General features: G+C 35.0%; 1 protein-coding gene across 7 annotated transcripts; it reads right to left on the bottom strand.

Annotated features, from left to right (window-relative positions):
- Nucleotides 1-2813: 2813 nt before the first annotated feature.
- On the bottom strand, nucleotides 2814-16528 carry prkag3a (protein kinase, AMP-activated, gamma 3a non-catalytic subunit). Of its 7 annotated transcripts, none has more exons than XR_012405407.1 (13): nucleotides 16471-16528; nucleotides 14813-14849; nucleotides 14602-14708; nucleotides 13150-13231; nucleotides 12886-13066; nucleotides 11530-12453; nucleotides 10999-11053; nucleotides 9524-9650; nucleotides 8778-8943; nucleotides 6103-6140; nucleotides 5858-6004; nucleotides 5052-5222; nucleotides 2814-3135 (listed from the first exon to the last, which is right to left on the bottom strand). XR_012405407.1 is itself a non-coding variant. In XM_687502.11 (13 exons), exons 1-13 carry the CDS (start codon nucleotides 16522-16524, stop codon nucleotides 3128-3130), a joined length of 1035 nt encoding a protein of 344 aa, XP_692594.4. In that variant the 5' UTR covers nucleotides 16525-16528; the 3' UTR covers nucleotides 2814-3127. The 7 variants fall into 7 exon arrangements, 2 of the variants coding, with proteins under 2 accessions (XP_692594.4, XP_073805429.1); XR_012405404.1 differs by having other exon boundaries at nucleotides 2814-3918; nucleotides 11515-11575; nucleotides 13008-13066; XR_012405403.1 differs by having other exon boundaries at nucleotides 11515-11575; nucleotides 13008-13066.
- Nucleotides 16529-18183: the final 1655 nt, after the last annotated feature.

The raw sequence follows: 18183 nt of genomic DNA, 5'->3' as shown, positions 1-18183 counted from the left end.
CCGCAAGGAACTACAGCACAGTTGGGCCCGAGTGAAGCTTCACGAAGCAGACATTGTGAGATTGGCGTGGCTCCACTCGTACCGTCAGTATTGAACTCACCTTGGTCAAGTTCAAACAGCAACACCTAGCGAACTGACTACACCGAATGAGAACCGAAGAGCTTTATAGGAATGCAGATGCAAATTTTTAAAAGACACGTCACTGCTGTCTCGTTGTCATGGTGAGCACTGAAGAGGGCTCACCTGATTGGAGCACACAGAGTCGGGAAGCTGCGTCACGCATGTTGCGGTCTGCTGTGGACAAAAACATATTAAATATATTCACTATATATTTTTTACATTTTTGGTGCTGTGTAATATTCTGGGATGCAGTAGAATATGGAGACAGATTAATATAATAGGGTATATGCCGAGCTAGTGTTGTTCCCATACTTATAATCTTCCGGTGACCTGTTATTGTGAGTTTTTCTGTCATTTTATACGGTTCCTTTTACAGCATTGATGTTGTAATGTTAATAAAAATACATCCAGTTAAATAAACTTTGGCATTCATTTAGTTGTTCAAGCGTAAAACGAGACAAAAGGCCTTTTACTCGCACTCGCCCGTCAGAATCGGCAGGGTAGCGCAGCTCCATTGAATATATTGGGGTAAAATAAATGCTCATATTATAAATACATGGCGGGGGGAAATGTAATTTAATGCAGTGCTTCTTGTACAATCTGAGACCCACTTTATATCGGATATCACTCAGCCAGTGGAGAGCGCTGATTTTTAAAGAAAACAGACCTTAAACGCGCAGATTTTTCCTTTGCCATAAAGTTCACCGGAAGCGCTTAACCCAGATTACTGGCAAATTAAAAGTCCTATTAGCATCCTTCGGTTTACAGTGTTGGGCAGTTGCGTCGCTAGAAGCAGTGACGCTATTAGCTTAACTACATTTCTCAGTAGCGTGGCTACTATATACATATACATTCTCTGGCCACATTATTTGGTACAACTTACTAGTATTAACTCTGTTGGACCCCCTTTTGCCTTTAGAACTGCCTTATCCTTTGTGGCAAAGATTCAACAAGGTACTGGAAATACTCATAAGAGATGTTAGTCCATACATGATAGCATCTAGCAGTTGCAGCAGATTTGTCAGCTGCACATCTATGATGCAAGTCTCCCGTTCCACCATATCCCAAAGGTGCTCTATTAGCTTGAGATCTGGTGACTGTGGAGGCCGTTTGTGTACAGTGAACTCATTGTCACGTTCAAGATACCAGTCTGAGATGATTCACGCTTTATGACATAACGTGTTATCCTGCTGGAAGTAGCCATCAGAAGATGGGTACACAGTCTGTGGTCATAAAGGGATGGACATGGTCAGCAAAAATACTCAGGTAGGCTGTAGGGTTGACACAATGCTCAATTGGTGCTAATGAGCACAAAGTGTACCAAGAAAATATCCGCCACATCATTACACCACCTCCACCAACCTGAACTGTTGATACAAGGCAGGATGGATCAATGCTTTCATGTTGACACCAAATTCTGACCCGACCATCCAAATGACGCAGCAGAAATCTAGACTCTTCAGACCAGGCAAGGTTTTTCTAATCTTCTATTGTCCAGTTTTGGTGAGCCTGTGTGAATTGTAGCCTCAGTTTCCTGTTCTTAGATGACAGGAGTGGCACCCGGTGTGGTCTTCTGCTGCTGTAGCCCATCCGTCTCAAGGTTGGATGTGTTGTGTGTTCAGAGATGCTCTTCTGCATACCTTGGCTGTAACGAGTGGTTATTTGAGTTACTGTTGCCTTTCTATCAGCTCAAACCAGTCTGGCCATTCTCCTCTGACCTCTGGCATCAACAAGGCATGTGCAGCCACAGAACTGTCACTCACTGGATATTTTTTATATGAAGGACCGTTCTCTCTAAACCCTAGAGATGGCTGTGTGTAAAATCCCAGTAGATGAGCAGTTTCTTAAAATACTCAGACCAGCCAGTCTGGCACCAACAACTATGCCACATTCAAAGTAAGTTAAATCACCTTTCTTCCAAATTCTGATGCTCTGTTTGAACTGCAGCAGATCGTCTTGACCATGTCTACATGCCTAAATGCACTGAGTTGCTGTCACGTGATTGGCTGATTAAAATTTGTGTTAATGCGCAGTTGGTCAGGGGTACCTAATAAAGTGGCCGGTAAGTGTGAGTGTGTGTGTGTGTATATACACACACACACAAACACACACACACATATAGGTATGTTCCATGGGTATACATTTGTTTACAACAAAAAATGTATTTATGTAAGTATATTAGAAAACCTTCTTTTTAAAATATTTCTCAAATGATGTTTATCAGAGCAAGGAAATTTTCACAGTATGTCTGATAATATTTTTTCTTCTGGAGAAAGTCTTATTTGTTTTATTTCGTCTAGAATAAAAGCAGTTTTTATTTTTTTAAAAACCATTTTAATAATTTTATAATTCTGACTTCAACTGTACATGAACTTCTGTCTTGTGCATAAATATATAATTTAATATATAAATATATATTATTAATATATAATTGAAATGTAATTTAATTATATTCACACATATTAATATTGTATATTAATATGTATAATGTTAATATGATGTGTGTGTGTATAATTAAATTACATTTCATTTATGTTTAACTATACACATGTAAATAAATTGCATGGTGTACTGACATATTATATTTATATATACATATACAGTAAATAAAGCACAACAGATGCTTACAGATGTTCTCTCTGGTTCCTATATAATGTTAATTGTCGAGAAGACAAACCAATCAAACAAAAAAAGAGCACGAGGAACAGTTTATTAAAAAAAAAACATGATTATCTGACTGTACATTTCATAAGATAGCACAAAGAGGAAACTCCATGATCAATTTGATCAAAATCTCAGCCCGTGTGTGCTCGCCCATACATTAAAACAAAGCAAGGTTTCGTCAGTACTTTATCATAATAAAGCATCTCTCATTTAAATGAGAAATTTGTTGATTAATATATTACACACTCTACATAATCCATGAATTTTACAATGTAATTGTGTACAAAAAAAAAAAAAAGAGATCCTTCCTTTAATCTCGCTGGCAGTCATATTTCATCCACTTTTACAAACCTGAAACAGGATAAGAGAAAACACTGACAAACCGTAGAATGACATGACTGAGCTTTCTGTTCCCATCCCGAACCCACCAGTCCATTCTCCCTCATTCAGTGCTCAAACAGACAACAATGGGTTCACAAAGCATGCTGGGAGTACTTTATTCATCGGCTGCTTACTATGATTAATGCTGCACAGAGAGATTTTCAGTTATCTTCATTGCTCACTAGTTGAGCAGTAACACAATGGAGAAAAAATAAATAAAACAACCATAATCAAATGATATCATATTTAATAATTACTAGTGGATATTTTATTAAAACAGGTTATTTGTGTAAGATAATTCACAGTACCAGTCAAACATTTGAACACCGCTGACTACATGTTACTCATGGTTGAATGCTTAAATGCTGGAAGTGTGTTTTGTTGACAAATATAATACTGTTGTTATTTCGTTACTGTTGTTATTAAAACTGATGATATAATGGCGGCACGGTGGCTCAGTAGTTAGCACTGTCGCCTCACAGCAAGAAGGTTGCTGGTTCGAGTCCCGGTTAGGCCAAGTTCTGTGTAGAGTTTGTATGTTCTCCCTGTGTTGGCGTGGGTTTCCTTCGGGGGCTCCGGTTTCCCCCACAGTCTAAAGACATGCGCTATAGGTGAATTGGGTAAACAAAATTAGCCACAGTGTAAATGTGAGTGTGTATGGGTGTTTCCCAGTACTGGGTTGCAGCTGGAAGGGTATCCACTGTGTAAAATATATACCGGAATGGTTGGCAGATCATTCCACTGTGGCGACCTCTGATAAATAAGGGACTAAGCCGAAGGGAAATGAATGAATGATAATAATAATAACAATAGCAATACAATAATAATAATAATAACATTAATAATATGAATAAATTTAATAACTATAGTAATAATAATAACAATAATAATAGCTTTACAGTGTGGTTAATAATAAAGAATATTGTTAACAATATTTACATAAATATTATGACATTTTAACATTAATTAAAACATACCGCAGTATGTGTGTGTGTATCTATGTATGATGTGTGTATTGCGTATGTATTATTAATAATAATATTAATAATAAAATAATAATGATTTAGCCAGTCCTGCTAATAATAATAATGAAATTAACATTTAAATTATTCAAATGTTATAAAACTATAAAAAATAATAGTACTTATAATAAATTATTATATTATCTGAGATGTGAAAAAATTATATTGTAATAATATGCATATTACATTAATAATACTAATAATAAAAATAACAAACAAATTAAATCAAATTTATAAATGATTTATAAATGAGTATAACAAGATTTTAAAGATAATGCACACATTTAAATGTATTAATAATAATAACAACATTTATATTATTATTATTAATATTATGAATGTATTATTTGTTCTAAATAAATAAGCTTGAGTCAATAGTCAGGGACAAGCATAAGTAAGTCAAGGAATTATTATTACTATTATCATTATTAGTCATCATCATTTCTCTACTACTATAATAATAATAATAATAATAATAATAATAATAATAGCAATAATAATAATAATAATAAAATAATAATAATAATAAATAAAAATAATACGAATAATAATAAAATATAATAATAATAATAATAATAGTATTATTAATATTAATAATAATAATAATAATAAATAATAATAACAACAATAATAATATAAAAATAAAATATAATAATAATAATAATTAAATTTAATCATGTATATTTCACACTCCCGTTGACATATTTTGTATATATTTTTGTTGATGTACTTGTATTTCAAAAATGTGTAAAATAACTAAGGCAGAATAAGCCGGTCTCTGTGTTCAATCATTTGACTGGATTTATCAGCAGAAGCAATGCATGTGTTGGCAAAGCAGGACTAGGAAGGCAAAGTAAAGCCTACCTGGACACTAGTGCTGGTTAGATGAGGAAACAGGAGCAAACATTTCCTCTCAGCTTAGGAAAAAAGAGCGTCAATACCTGCTGGGGATAAAACTATGGCCTGCAGCAGGTCTGACAGAGAGATTATTCCCCGAACCACGTCTTCTCTGTCCACAAGCACCAGCCTATGGACCTGAACACACACACACACACACACACACACACATATTCAACATCACAGACATAGACAAATAGAAACAACTAAATGAACTATTTAATGTAATTGCTAAAACCACTCGTTGCTTGAATTGAACATGAAACAAAAAGAAACATATATTAAAAAAAATATATATATATATATAAATATTTATATTATATTGTTTTATCATTGTACTTCATTAAATATTATTTAAATTTATATATGAAAAGGGAAAAAAACGGATTGGTGGCTCAGTGGTTAGCACTGTCGCCTCACACCAAGAAGGTCACTGATTTGAGTCCCAGCTGGGTCAGTTGGCATTTCTGTGTAGAGTTTGCATGTTCTCCCCATGTTGGTGTGGGTTTCCTCCGGGTGCTCTGGTTTCCCCCACAAGTTCAAAAACATGCGCTATAGGTGAATTGAATAAGCTAAATTGGCCGTAGTGTTTATGTGTATGAATGAGAGTGTATGGGTGTTTCCGCTACGTAAAACATACACTGGATAAGTTGGCGGGTCATTCCATTGTGGTGACCCCTAATTAGTAAATGGACTAAGCCGAAAAGAAAATGAATGAATGAATGGAAATATTATCTGAGAACAGACTTTCATTTCAGAAACCCCATCCTCACCTCTGCCTTGACTATTCTGTCAATAACAGTCTCTAAAGTCTCGTCAGGGTAACATTTAATGACTCCTTCCACATAGCAGCGTCTCCTGCGCACCGCCTCCTGCATGCTCATGCTCAGGTTATTATAGGTCTTCTGGGCCGCAAGATTCTGACAAAACAAGCAGAGGCACACCACACAAAAATCATCAGGCTATTATCAGTCAGTGCTGATTCTAATGTCTAAAAATAACAAAATAAAAGTCTTACGATCACATCAAATCTGGAATACAGGGCGACCACCTTACCTGAAAAAAGCAGAAAAGCTAGTAAAAATGTTATTATTTTGTGTTGTCCATTAACATAAGATAGGCAAGCTATTTAAACATTTAATCTATAAATCATCTGAGCATCTATTTTTATTCTACTAGTACTGTGCCTACTAGTGTCTTTTCCATTAAGTACTAATACTGTCACGGTCAGTGAGGGGAAAAAGGAGCGAGGACTCAAGTGCAAAGAAACAATGGGTATTTATTAAAAATAAAAGGCAAAACAAAACTACCCCGAGGGGGAAAACATTAACAAAACACACAAACTTAGCTGGGCTGACAAGACAAGGCAAGACTGGAGCAGGAACACGGGGAGTGTAGACAACACAAGCCATGCGCTCACTTAACAGAACAAGAACATGCAGCCAATGAGAGAACTCATTAACCGCATGTTCATGACAACAAACACAACACTGAAGCACACGACAAAGCACGTGACCACAATGTAAACACCAAGCCACGTGCTTTGAAAAGAGACGCAAGACACGAGCACACGATAGATAAACACCTTACCGTGCGCTCACACATAAGCAACACGCATGCTACATCTCAGCGCCAACCAAAACTGAAACCAACTAGACGGAGGCGCTGAGAATAAAGCAGCGCGCTGCTGACAGAACAAACACAAACACTAGTACAAGAGCGCAGGCGTCTGAGGGACGCAGAGCGTGCGCGGCCACATCAAGCGACGGCGCGCGCGCACACAGAGACAGAAACAGGACCAGACATGAGTAGTGTCAGAGCTCTGCCACCAAAACAAGAATTTACAAGACCAAAGTGGCAGAACCCTGACAAATACTTATTCTTAAGTTACTTAGGCATGGGCCAGAGTATGTTTCTGATGGCATGATAACCTGGATAAAAATATCACGGTTTCACAGTATTGTGATTAATGCTTTAAAATATATTCTTTTTAAATGTCTGGGTATAAACTAAAACTTTTGCCCTTATCCAACACAATATATTTCATTTTAAGAAACATTTAAATTATGTTGGAACAGTAGCTTTTGATGTGGAGAGTGTTTTATTTTTTGCTGGAGATATTGTTGCCCTAAAAAACTGAATAAAATATTTGCAAGAAACATGTAAACAATAAAGCTGTATACTGTATGAACGGTATAACAGAAAATGGTGGTGTTTTTAAAACTTTGACTTTTCCAAACCGCGGTAAACGTTGAAACTTGTTATCATCCCATGTCTACATACAATTATTTAAAAGATATTAGTAAACAGACATGCTGAATCATTAGATTAAAATAGCTAAATATTTTTGTGTATAAACTGTTTTATAAAATGTTGCTTGCTTGTGCAAATGATGCATTATTTAATTAAATGATAGCACTCATTTTGATATATTTGCAACATTCTAAAGACTGCATGAAGTCGGGTTCAAAAATCTGAACTTACAGCTAAATTCACAATTATTCGCCCTACTGTGTATTTTTTTCTTTTTTTAAATATTTCCCAAATGATGGTAAACAGAGCAAAGAAATTTTCATAGTATGACCATTTATGTGAAGCTGCTTTGACACAATCTACATTGTAAAAGCGCTATACAAATAAAGCTGAATTGAATTGAACATGTCTGATAATATTTTTTCTTCTGGAGAAAGTCTTATTGTTATGTATGATGATTATTATAATTTAATTGTTAATAAATAATAATAATAATAATATGCATGCATATAATAACTATACTACTAATAATAACAATCCTAATCGCCATATATAGTTAATAATGAAATATTGCTAATAATTTACATAAATGTTAATGATGACATGACATTAATTTTGAATATAATATATACTACTATTACTACCAATAATAATAATAAATAATGTATTAGCAGGTACTGCTAATAATAACATTATTGATAAAACAATTAAAATATATATTACTAATAATAAATTATTATATTATGTGAAATGTAAAATATTATAATTTAATAATATGCATATTACATGAATAATACTACTAATAAAAGGAACAAATTAAATTGAATATAAATGATTTAAAAATGAATATAAAAAATATTAGAGATAATGCACACATTCAAATGTATTATTATTATAAATAATAATAATATTTTATAATTATGGCATTATTTATTCAAAATAAATGAGCATGAGTCAATAGTCAAGCAAAAGCATGTGAAAATTAAGAAATTATAATTATTATTATTATTACTGCCATCATTACTCTAAATGAGTGTTTCTCAACCTGGAGGACCACCGGCTCTGCACATTTTCCATGTCTCCTTAACCAAACACACCTGATTCAGATCATCAGCTCATTAGAAGAGACTGAAAGACCTGTAATGGGTGTGACAGATGAGGGAGACATCCAAAACATGCAGTGCTGGTGGTCCTTCAGGAACGTGGTTGAGAAACACTGGTTTAAATAAATTCTTATTTGTTTTGTATTACAAATGAGTTATTAAAACTATCATGTTTAGAAATGTGTTGAAAAAATTCTTCACTCCGCTATACATACAGGGGGGCTAATAATTCAGGACGGACTTCAACTGTATATATCATTCTAATTAAAGGAAAATGAATGAAAACTGTTTGAAATGAACCCAAATGAGTGATTTGTTTCCTCTGATTTAAGAGTACCATCATCATCCACCACAGGCAGAGCAGACACGCGTCGCTCCACAAACACAGACAGAGCGTCGTACACAGTGGCCGTCTGAGAGACTGTGGCCACGTCTCTGAACGTCCCGATTCCTGCTTCTTTAATCTGCATCTTCAAGAAGCGAGGCTTTGGCACAGTGGTTCCCTGGAGATTTATGAATTAAACACAGAAAGAGGTTTTTAAGTCTCAAAACAATGCAAGTGTAATGCAGCTTGTTGTACATTAACACTCAAATGTGTCCTGTTTATTCATTCCTTCATTTTCCTTCAGCTTACTTTCATTTTTCTGGGGTTGCCACAAAAAAATGAACCACCAACTATTCCAGCAAATTTTTACACAGTGGATGCCCTTCCAGCTGCAACCCAGTATTGGGAAACACCCATACACAATTACATGCACTCATGCACTACGGCCAATTTAGTTTATTCAATTCACCTATAGCGCATGTCTTTGGACTAAGGGGGAAACCGGAGCACCAGGAAGAAACCTATGCTGACACAGGGAGAACATGCAAACTCCACACAGAAATGCCAACTGACCCCACCAGAACTCAAACAGCGACCTTCTTGCTGTGAGGCGACAGTGCTAGCCACTGAGCTTCCCCATAAATAAAATCACTTTTGTAATTGTAATGTGATGGAGACAATAACTAACGAATGTGCTAAAAAAAAAAAAAAAAAATGAACTGTGAAATTGTGTATTTCAATGAGTTTATCAGTCTTACGAATATATGAAGGAACTTGAGGATCCTCTTATGGGTCAGTATGTGAAGGACATTTCCAGACTCTGGGTCAATGACCGGCAGCCTGTGGATTTTGTGCTTCAGTAAAGAGTAGACGGCGTCAAAGAGGCTGTTTATAGACACACACACACACACACACACACACACACACACACACACACACACACACACACACACACACACACACACACACACACACACACACACACACAAAAGAATTATGAATATATTTTAATATACAGTATATTATAAATACATACACCACCACTCAAAACAAGACCAACAAAACAAATAAATAAATGTACTAATTTAAAAACAAAGCAATAATAATTTACTAATTATTATATATAATAATTGTAGCTAAAGTACAGACATGAGAAAGATGAGCTTTTACGTTTAATCATTGTTATTATAGTTGACAAATTTAAACAATTTGCTCCTTTAAATTAAATATACAATAAATAAAATTCATATTGACTCAAATAATATATATAAAAAATGTAAACTTGTCTTATTTAATCTATTTACCAATGAAATATTTCCACTGAAATATTATAACTTAATGTACTAAAATAACTTAAAATAAAATCTATAAACACATTTAAAAAAAAAGACATTGTTCAAAAACATCATGTAAATTATTACAATTGTTTTATAATATATATATATATATATATATATATATATATATATATATATATATATATATATATATGCTGCTATTGCAGAAACAGACAGAACAGTTGTATAAATATAATATATATATATATATATATATATATATATATATATATATATATATATATATATATATATATATATATGTGTGTGTGTGTGTGTGTGTGTGTGTGTGTGTGTGTGTGTCTGTGTGTGTGTGTGTGTGTGTGTGTGTGTATTTACAATCATTTTGGATCCCTGTTTATTTTCTTTATCTCTCTACATGTCAAAACATACAATAATAAATGTCTGATATATCCAGGGTGAGAATTACAGGGGGGTTGGGGGGGATCAACCCCCCTAATTAATGTTTGATCCCTCCTGAAGGATTTCAAAACAAGGGCTAGGGGTGTCAGCCCTTTAATAATGAGAAGTAGTTTTCTGTGATCTGTATCCTAAATAATATTATGAATCATTAAAATAATAGATGATATAATTATACATTTGACCACCCCTATAACGGTTCGCACCATTGTAAATACATAACAGCGCTAATGAGCTTATGCAGGGAAAATATTCATTCGACAGTCTCAAAGCGGCAGATCTATGATATCGTAAGTGTTCACAACACACTTTTCCTGGATATATTGTCATTTCTTTATATAAAGTTGGGGGGAAAAACATCATGTGATTAAGAATATCTGTCTTGCATCTTACACCAGTTATATGCCGCCAAATATCCACCTATAAAACTCAATTGTGCCAGTAATGTTTGCATAAGCAAAGCACAGTTTGAATACCTGGCATCAGGAGTGATACTGATGAGACACTGGTCTTGATACTGCAGATAAACATCTAGAGAAAGACATAAAAACATTGGAAAAATCAAACGCAAGTCAACACTATGCAGTAAATTTACTGTAGAATTACACAATGACAGTCAATGACAGCTGGGTGAGATATATTGAGCCCTTTGTACATACTATCATTTTGGTAGTGTTTCAATACTATATACAGCTGAAGTCAACAGTGTTTTTTTCTGTCTTTTTCTGACACTGATTATCATATTTGTCTAGGACTTTAGTAAATCTGAACATGATGTTGTCTTTTATTTAATGTAGTTTACTGACTAAATGCGATAGCAAATTAAAACCACAGTCATTTATGATGGAAATAAATTATTACTTTATGTAATCTTTAAATTAAATCATTTGTAAATAAATGAGGTGTAATCATTATACAATTTAATATTGGCAGTGTCTTTTCATTTAGGAAGTAAACATCCCAACATCACCTGTGGAGTTCAGATTATTTACTTTGAAATGAATCACCTCTCCATGTCTCAATCTTGTGCTCCTCCAGTTCATAGATCTGAACCTGCAAGACAAAACAAAAACCTATAAAATATAAAGGTCTTGTACTTATAATATGTTGTGCTTGCATGCATACACTTAAAGGTTTGTTTATTTAATTATTTTAGTGCAGTAGTAAATAGTAGTATTTATTTTTTAGTTCCTTTTCACAAGTCTAAAGTGTGTATGTGAAGTTTTAGCTGCAATTAATACACACAAATTTTTTTATAACTCTTTGAAACTGCCCCTTTTGGGCTTTAATGCTAATTGTGCCGTTTTGGTGAATGTCGCTTTAAATTCAGATGAGATTGTCCTCCCAGTTTTTTTTTAAAAGAGGGCGGAGCTATGCAGCAGATTTAAAACTTTAATGGCGACGCTGCTTCTCACTCAGGGCTGTTTATGCTAATGAGTAAGAGATCACCAGTAATGGGCGGGGCTTTCCCTCTGATGACGTGCAAAGGTGAATGTCAATCAAAGTGTTTCTGCAGTGTGATTATAGAAAATTTAATTAATCAATTTTTACCATTAGAGGTTGGCTATATTCACACACTGCTGCCACACAACTGTGTTTAAACCCCTTAGAAAAGTGATTTGTGCATAATAGATACCCTACTTTGCTTAATAGTAAGTTGACTTTACAAATACAAGTTTAAAAAATGATTCATTCATTTTCTGTCACTTTTCCGGGTGCCGGAGAGAACCCCAGACTTCCCTCTCCCCAGACAGTTTCTTCAGCTCCTCCGGGGGGATCTCAAGGTGTTCCCAGGCCAGCCGAGAGACATAGTCCCTCCAGCGTGTCCTGGGTCTTCCCGAGGCCTCCTCCTGGTGGGACATGCCTGGAATTCCTCCCTAGGTAGGTGTCCAGGAGGCATCCGAAACAGATGCCCGATCCACCTTAGCTGACTTCTCTCGATGTGGAGGAGCAGCGGCTCGACTCTGAGCTCCTCCCGGGTGTCAGAGCTCCTCCCCCTATCTATAAGGGTGCGCCCTGCCACCCTTCGAAGGAAACTAATTTCGGCCACTTGTATCCGAGATCTTGTCCTTTGGGTCATGACCCAAAGCTCATGACCATAGGTGAGAGTAGAACCGTAGCTTGACCGGTAAATCGAGAGCTTTGCCTTTCGGGTCAGCTCCTTTACCACTGCCATTACTGCTGCCGCTGCACCAAGCCGCCTGTCAATCTCACGTTCCATCCTTCCCTCACTCATGAACAAAACCCTGAGATACTTAAACTTACAATATTACCGTACTTAAAATATTAGTGTAAGAAAATGAATTGTGTACAATAAGAGTGTGGCCAAATGCTATTTTTAGACACCTCGTCTTATGATCTACTAAAATACCAATATCAGTTTCATGCGGCATTATGTGGACAGTCAATGCGAAATCAATAAGATTCCAACTATGAAGGGCAACACAAGAATATCATTAGAGGAAAACAAGAGACAGCCACCCACCATAGGAGATCTGTAGTACCGATGCAGAATATTAATGAAATCTGTGATCGTCAGCATACCTACGAACATATGAAGTGAAATAAAGTGAAATCGAGCAAGTATGCACAATGTAATACGCACATATCCAAGGGGTCATTCCTACCCACAAATCTCTGCAGTTTGTGGTCCCAGAGAGGAGCCGCTCTTAAACCGTTGGCCACCAATGCAAAGAAGGCCTTCTTCACCTGTGTGCATAAAATACAAACACAGCTGAAGTCAAGATTATTAGCTTTTTTTCAGTTTCAAATATTTTCCAAATGATGTTTAACAGAGCAAGGAACTTTTCACAGTATTTCCTATAATATTTTTTCTTCTGGAGAAAGTCTTAAATGTTTTATTTTGCCTAGAATAAAAGCAGTTTTAATTTTTTTTTTAAACCATTTTAAGGTCAAAATTATTAGCTACTTTAAGCTATATATTTTTACGATAGTCTACAGAACAAACCAGTTTTACAATGACTTGCCTAATTACCCTAACTTGCCTAATTAACCTAGTTAAGCCTTAAAATGTCACTTTAAGCTGAACACTGGTGTCTTGAAAAATATCTAGTCAAATATTATTTACTGTCATCATGGCAAAGATGAAATAAATCAGTTATTAGAAGTGAGTAATTAAAACTATTATGTTAAGAAATGTGTTGAAGAAGTCTTCTTTCTGTTAAAACAGAAATTGGGGGAAAAATATTTGATAATAATTCAGGAAGGCGAATGAATCTGACTTCAACTGTATACTGTATGCATAAATTAATAACAGTAATTAAAGTTATTCAGATATTACCTTAAATCACTGTTTATACATCCTACACAGGTTTATAACACATTTGCATAATAGACTTTCATTGGTTGCTGGTAAATAACATCAACTTTGACCCTCAAGAGTTAAATTTCTGTAATCGATATCTTAAATTTCTGCTGTAAATCAAATCCACTTGGCTGCACTTGCAAATAATAAATAGTCAAATTAATTCGGTGAAATTGACACCATTGTATACTTTTCGTATTATTGTTTACAAGAGCTGTGAAACAGCTGAAATAGACCATTTTAAGGCATGTAAACAAAAACAATAGTCCCAACGTTTTATATTTTTTACTTTCTATAGCTTTTGAGAATCCAAAAAAGAGCCACATATTGATAAATAATGGTATTGTAGCTGTTTTAACATTAGGTTGTGATTGAATTGCCTCTTTTTACGGTTATGAAATAGTTTGATAACAAGCAGGAAATGTGCATGGGCCAATGACATGACCACATTGAAATAGTCTACATGCTAATGAACGTTTTATTTTCAACCAATCACCACAGACTGGGCCATCTGATCAATCAGATCAGAGTAAAGACTCAAGGAAAGGCAGGATTTAAGAGACTAGACTCCTTAACCAACCATTTCAGATGCAATGCAATAGGGGCTGACGCTGCAACCGGAATTACAGAGACATTTTAAGTGTTTCAGAACTTGGATAAATGTAAAACTATTTTAGAAAAAAATAAAAAAATAAAACTCTATAAAAATCACATTTAAATTATTTTAAATATTAAAATTATGTTAAGTCCCAACCTGCAGTGTTGTGTCAAAAATGACCAGTTTGCAGCTGGTAGGAATTGCATCATAACAGCAGTGCTTCTTCATAAAGTTCATATAAGTTTCGGCATTTGGATCCAGGTCTGGAGGACATAAAACACACCAAATTAGATTGAAGATTGTTTTTTTAGGATATCAACCTAGGGTATCTAAATAATAATGATTTAGGAAATGTGAATTGACATACCTGTGATGTTCACTAAACAGTCCTCATGGCAATCGTCCTGTCAGAAACAAAACAGATTAATAATGGACGTGTGTGTATGTGTGTGTGTGTCAAATCAAATCAATTTTGATGTCACATTATTGTGTCACATTATTTTATTATCACATTATTTATTGTGTTACCTGTGTGTGTGTGTGTGTGTGTTGCAATAGTCACTGAATATTTTATGATGAAATTTACTGAAATTGACAAGTTACGAAAAAAAGGGTTGTATATTGTATATACAACCATATACATTATAATGTGAAGTGGACGCTGCGGATCCAAAGGCAGCTTTATTAAACAGAATGGTCAGGCAAGCGTGTGTGTGAGTAGTGCATGACTAGAACTTGTAGTCCAAAATGGTGGATTTGTAGTCTGTTAGCGAACTGTGTGTTTACCAGCAATCTGCCAGGATTAGATCACTGGTGATTGTGACAATAATGGTTACAGTAAACAAATGTTTGTAGGAAAATGTAAAAAAAAAAAAAAAACAATAAAGTAAAAAAAAAAAAGTAATAGACATCATTAGCCTCATTAGTAGCCATCAACTTTCATCAACTGTAACAACAAAAAAGATATATTTTAAGACAATATTAATTAAAAATGTAACTGAACTGCAAATGTCACATCCATAACGCTGGAATTGCTCATATGATGTATATGATGTAAGTGTAATTGATGTAAACCTTTAGGAAATGTTTTTGGTACATCAAAAAGTGACAATCCAACAAGCTAATCCAGCAACAAAAAACAAAATAGTGCTTAAAATGTCACTAAAATGCAACCTATTTAAACCTCATAATTAAATAGAAAATTAGACGAATAACTAAAAAAAGGTACACTTTTTAATAAAAAGAACCATCCCTTACACCAGGCTGGCTACAGGCCTGGTGTTCATCAACATTTGGTCTGTAAAGAATCTGAATATTTCTAATCAATATTTCTAGCATGCCATAGGCCAGATTAGATTAACATGTGGAAATCTTTATTATTTGAAAAAAAAAAAAGTTTTTCAACATATTTGGTGCAGTTGTAAACACCACTGAATATTTTTGATAGTTAGTCTAAACATTTAAGTAATAAATAATTATTAAAAGCACTTTAAAATCCCCACAATAACAAATTGATACGTTCATTATCACAACATTGCATTGATGAATATCGGCATATTTCTAATGTAGCTACCTATGCTAGCATCATCTTCTCAAAACAGTGTCAGTAAACAGAATAAACATATAAAAAACTGTATTGCTATCTCATATGCCTTGCAAAAATTACTGGGAATCATATGATCCATACAAATATTATGTAATTAAATTATAATTGGTATTAGATATATGTCGTAGTACTAATACTTACCTATCAGTGTAATTTAAAAGCGCTATTTTTTGCTTAGATTTCTTGAAGTAAATCCTCTCACCAATAAAAACAAGGTTATAACACAGTAACACCAACGCACTTTTTAGTAAATAATGCGAAAACAAAACCATGGTATTACCCTGAGAGCACTTCAGCACTGTGTTTACGTTGAGCTCAGTCGTTTTAGCCAGTTTTATTCCCTTACGTATTTATTTTAACCCACGCATCAGACGCTTGTTTACACTCGCTAGAGGTTATATGTACCTACTGACTCTTACCTGCGTGCCAGTGTCCATTTGTGCGTGTGCACGGTCGAGCTCCTCCGTGCGCATCTCCGCGTCTTGCTGCGCATGCTCGCTGCCCCCGCGCTATATTAGGATCAATTGAGGTCGGTTATTTAAGACGCGACGCTACAGCGACTGGCAGACAAAGCGAAGAGAAGACTGCTTATTTTAGGATGCCGCTGCCTGTACGAATCCGGGTAAACGTGGTGTAAAAGTGTCTGGTTTGACACTGACAGACAGCGCGAGAGTTGGCATGTAAGAGCGCCCGCAGGTTGTTATAAATATAGCGCGTGACCTGCATGATATGCGCGCGACCGCCCATTCCTTCAGGAAGCCTCCAAAATTAACTCACCAGAGACCAGCTGGGAATTTAATATTGCAGAAAATGTTTAGTCGTTTAAAGATTTTTTACTTTAAAATTTCATATTTTCAGACTGAAGTTTTGCACACACTTTTGTAATATTAGCCTATTTTATCGTTCATAAGTGTGATTGAGGTTTCCGGTCGTTTCATTAGTTAATCAAACTCAGTCTGGAGGTTATGAATATCAGTATACACTTTATTGGAATATTTTTAAAACAAAATACTTTTTTGGCCCTTATAATGTACACTCACCACCGGCCAATTTATTAGGTACACCTTACTAGTACCGGGTTGGACCCCATTTGCCTTCAGAACTGCCTTAATCCTTCATGGCATAGATTCAACAAGGTACTGAAAATATTCCTCAGAGATTTTGGTTCATATTGACATGATAGCATCACGCAGTTGCGATTTGAGAGTTTGAGATTTGTCAGCTGCACATCCATGATGCGACTCTCCCGTTCCACCACATCCCAAAGGTGCTCTATTGAATTGAGATCTGGTGACTGTGGAGGCCATTTAAGTACAGTGAACTCATTGTCATGTTCAAGAAACCAGTCTGAGATTATTCACGCTTTATGATATGGGACGTTTACCTGCTGGAAGTAGCCATCAGATGCTGGGTACACTGTGGTCATAAAGGGATGGACATTCAACATCGCCTGTATAAGAATTAATAGCATTTAAACATATTTCCAAATTTAATATTAATAATTAAAATAAAAAATAATTCCTAAAATGTTGAATCTAAAAAAACCTTTTTCAAGATTTAATAAGTCTTTTGAGTCTCCAGAGTGTGTCTGTAAAGTTTCAGCTCAAAACACTCATCAGATTTTTTATTATAGCTTTTAAAAGCTTGTAATTTTCAGCTTGTAGCTGTAGGTGCCTCTCCACCTCAGCTGCATCGGCTGACAGACATGATAGAAGCAGATCTCACATAACGTTTGTGAGAACAAAAAACTACAGTAAGAACTTTCCCAATGATTATTTGATGTATTTGTTGTGGAGTTAATTCAAGCCTTTCTGTGATGATTCACAATGTTATTACAAAGTTCATGCAAACACACACAGCGCACACATTTAACTTTGCACTGCAAATGTGACAGGATACATGTTAATGTACAAAATAAACCTGATGTGACATCCACAAACTGGGATTGCAGCACCTTCTTTTATAATTTTGCTGACATGTGCCTTTGGTGATAAAGATGGTAAAAAAATAAAAGAAAAAGAAAAAAAAGAAAACGCTGTAATTGATAACAAACATGCACTGCTTTACAAACGTTTTAAACTTGCCTTGATCACATTTGATGATGATTGATGATCACAGAGAGCTGAACAGAT

Source organism: Danio rerio, chromosome 1 (genome assembly GCF_049306965.1).
Source record: "Danio rerio strain Tuebingen ecotype United States chromosome 1, GRCz12tu, whole genome shotgun sequence".
Classification (NCBI taxonomy): domain Eukaryota; kingdom Metazoa; phylum Chordata; class Actinopteri; order Cypriniformes; family Danionidae; genus Danio; species Danio rerio.
This window is presented reverse-complemented; position numbering and strand designations above follow the sequence as displayed.

Coding starts and splice junctions, on each gene's coding strand:
- prkag3a (XM_687502.11), bottom strand. CDS start 16,524: ATGCGCACGGAGGAGCTCGACCGTGCACACGCACAAATGGACACTGGC. Junction 6,141..8,777: donor GCCTGTGGTGGATGATGATG/GTACTCTTAAAT, acceptor TGCTTTTTTCAG/GTAAGGTGGTCGCCCTGTAT. Junction 6,005..6,102: donor ATTCCAGATTTGATGTGATC/GTAAGACTTTTA, acceptor TTGTTTTGTCAG/AATCTTGCGGCCCAGAAGAC.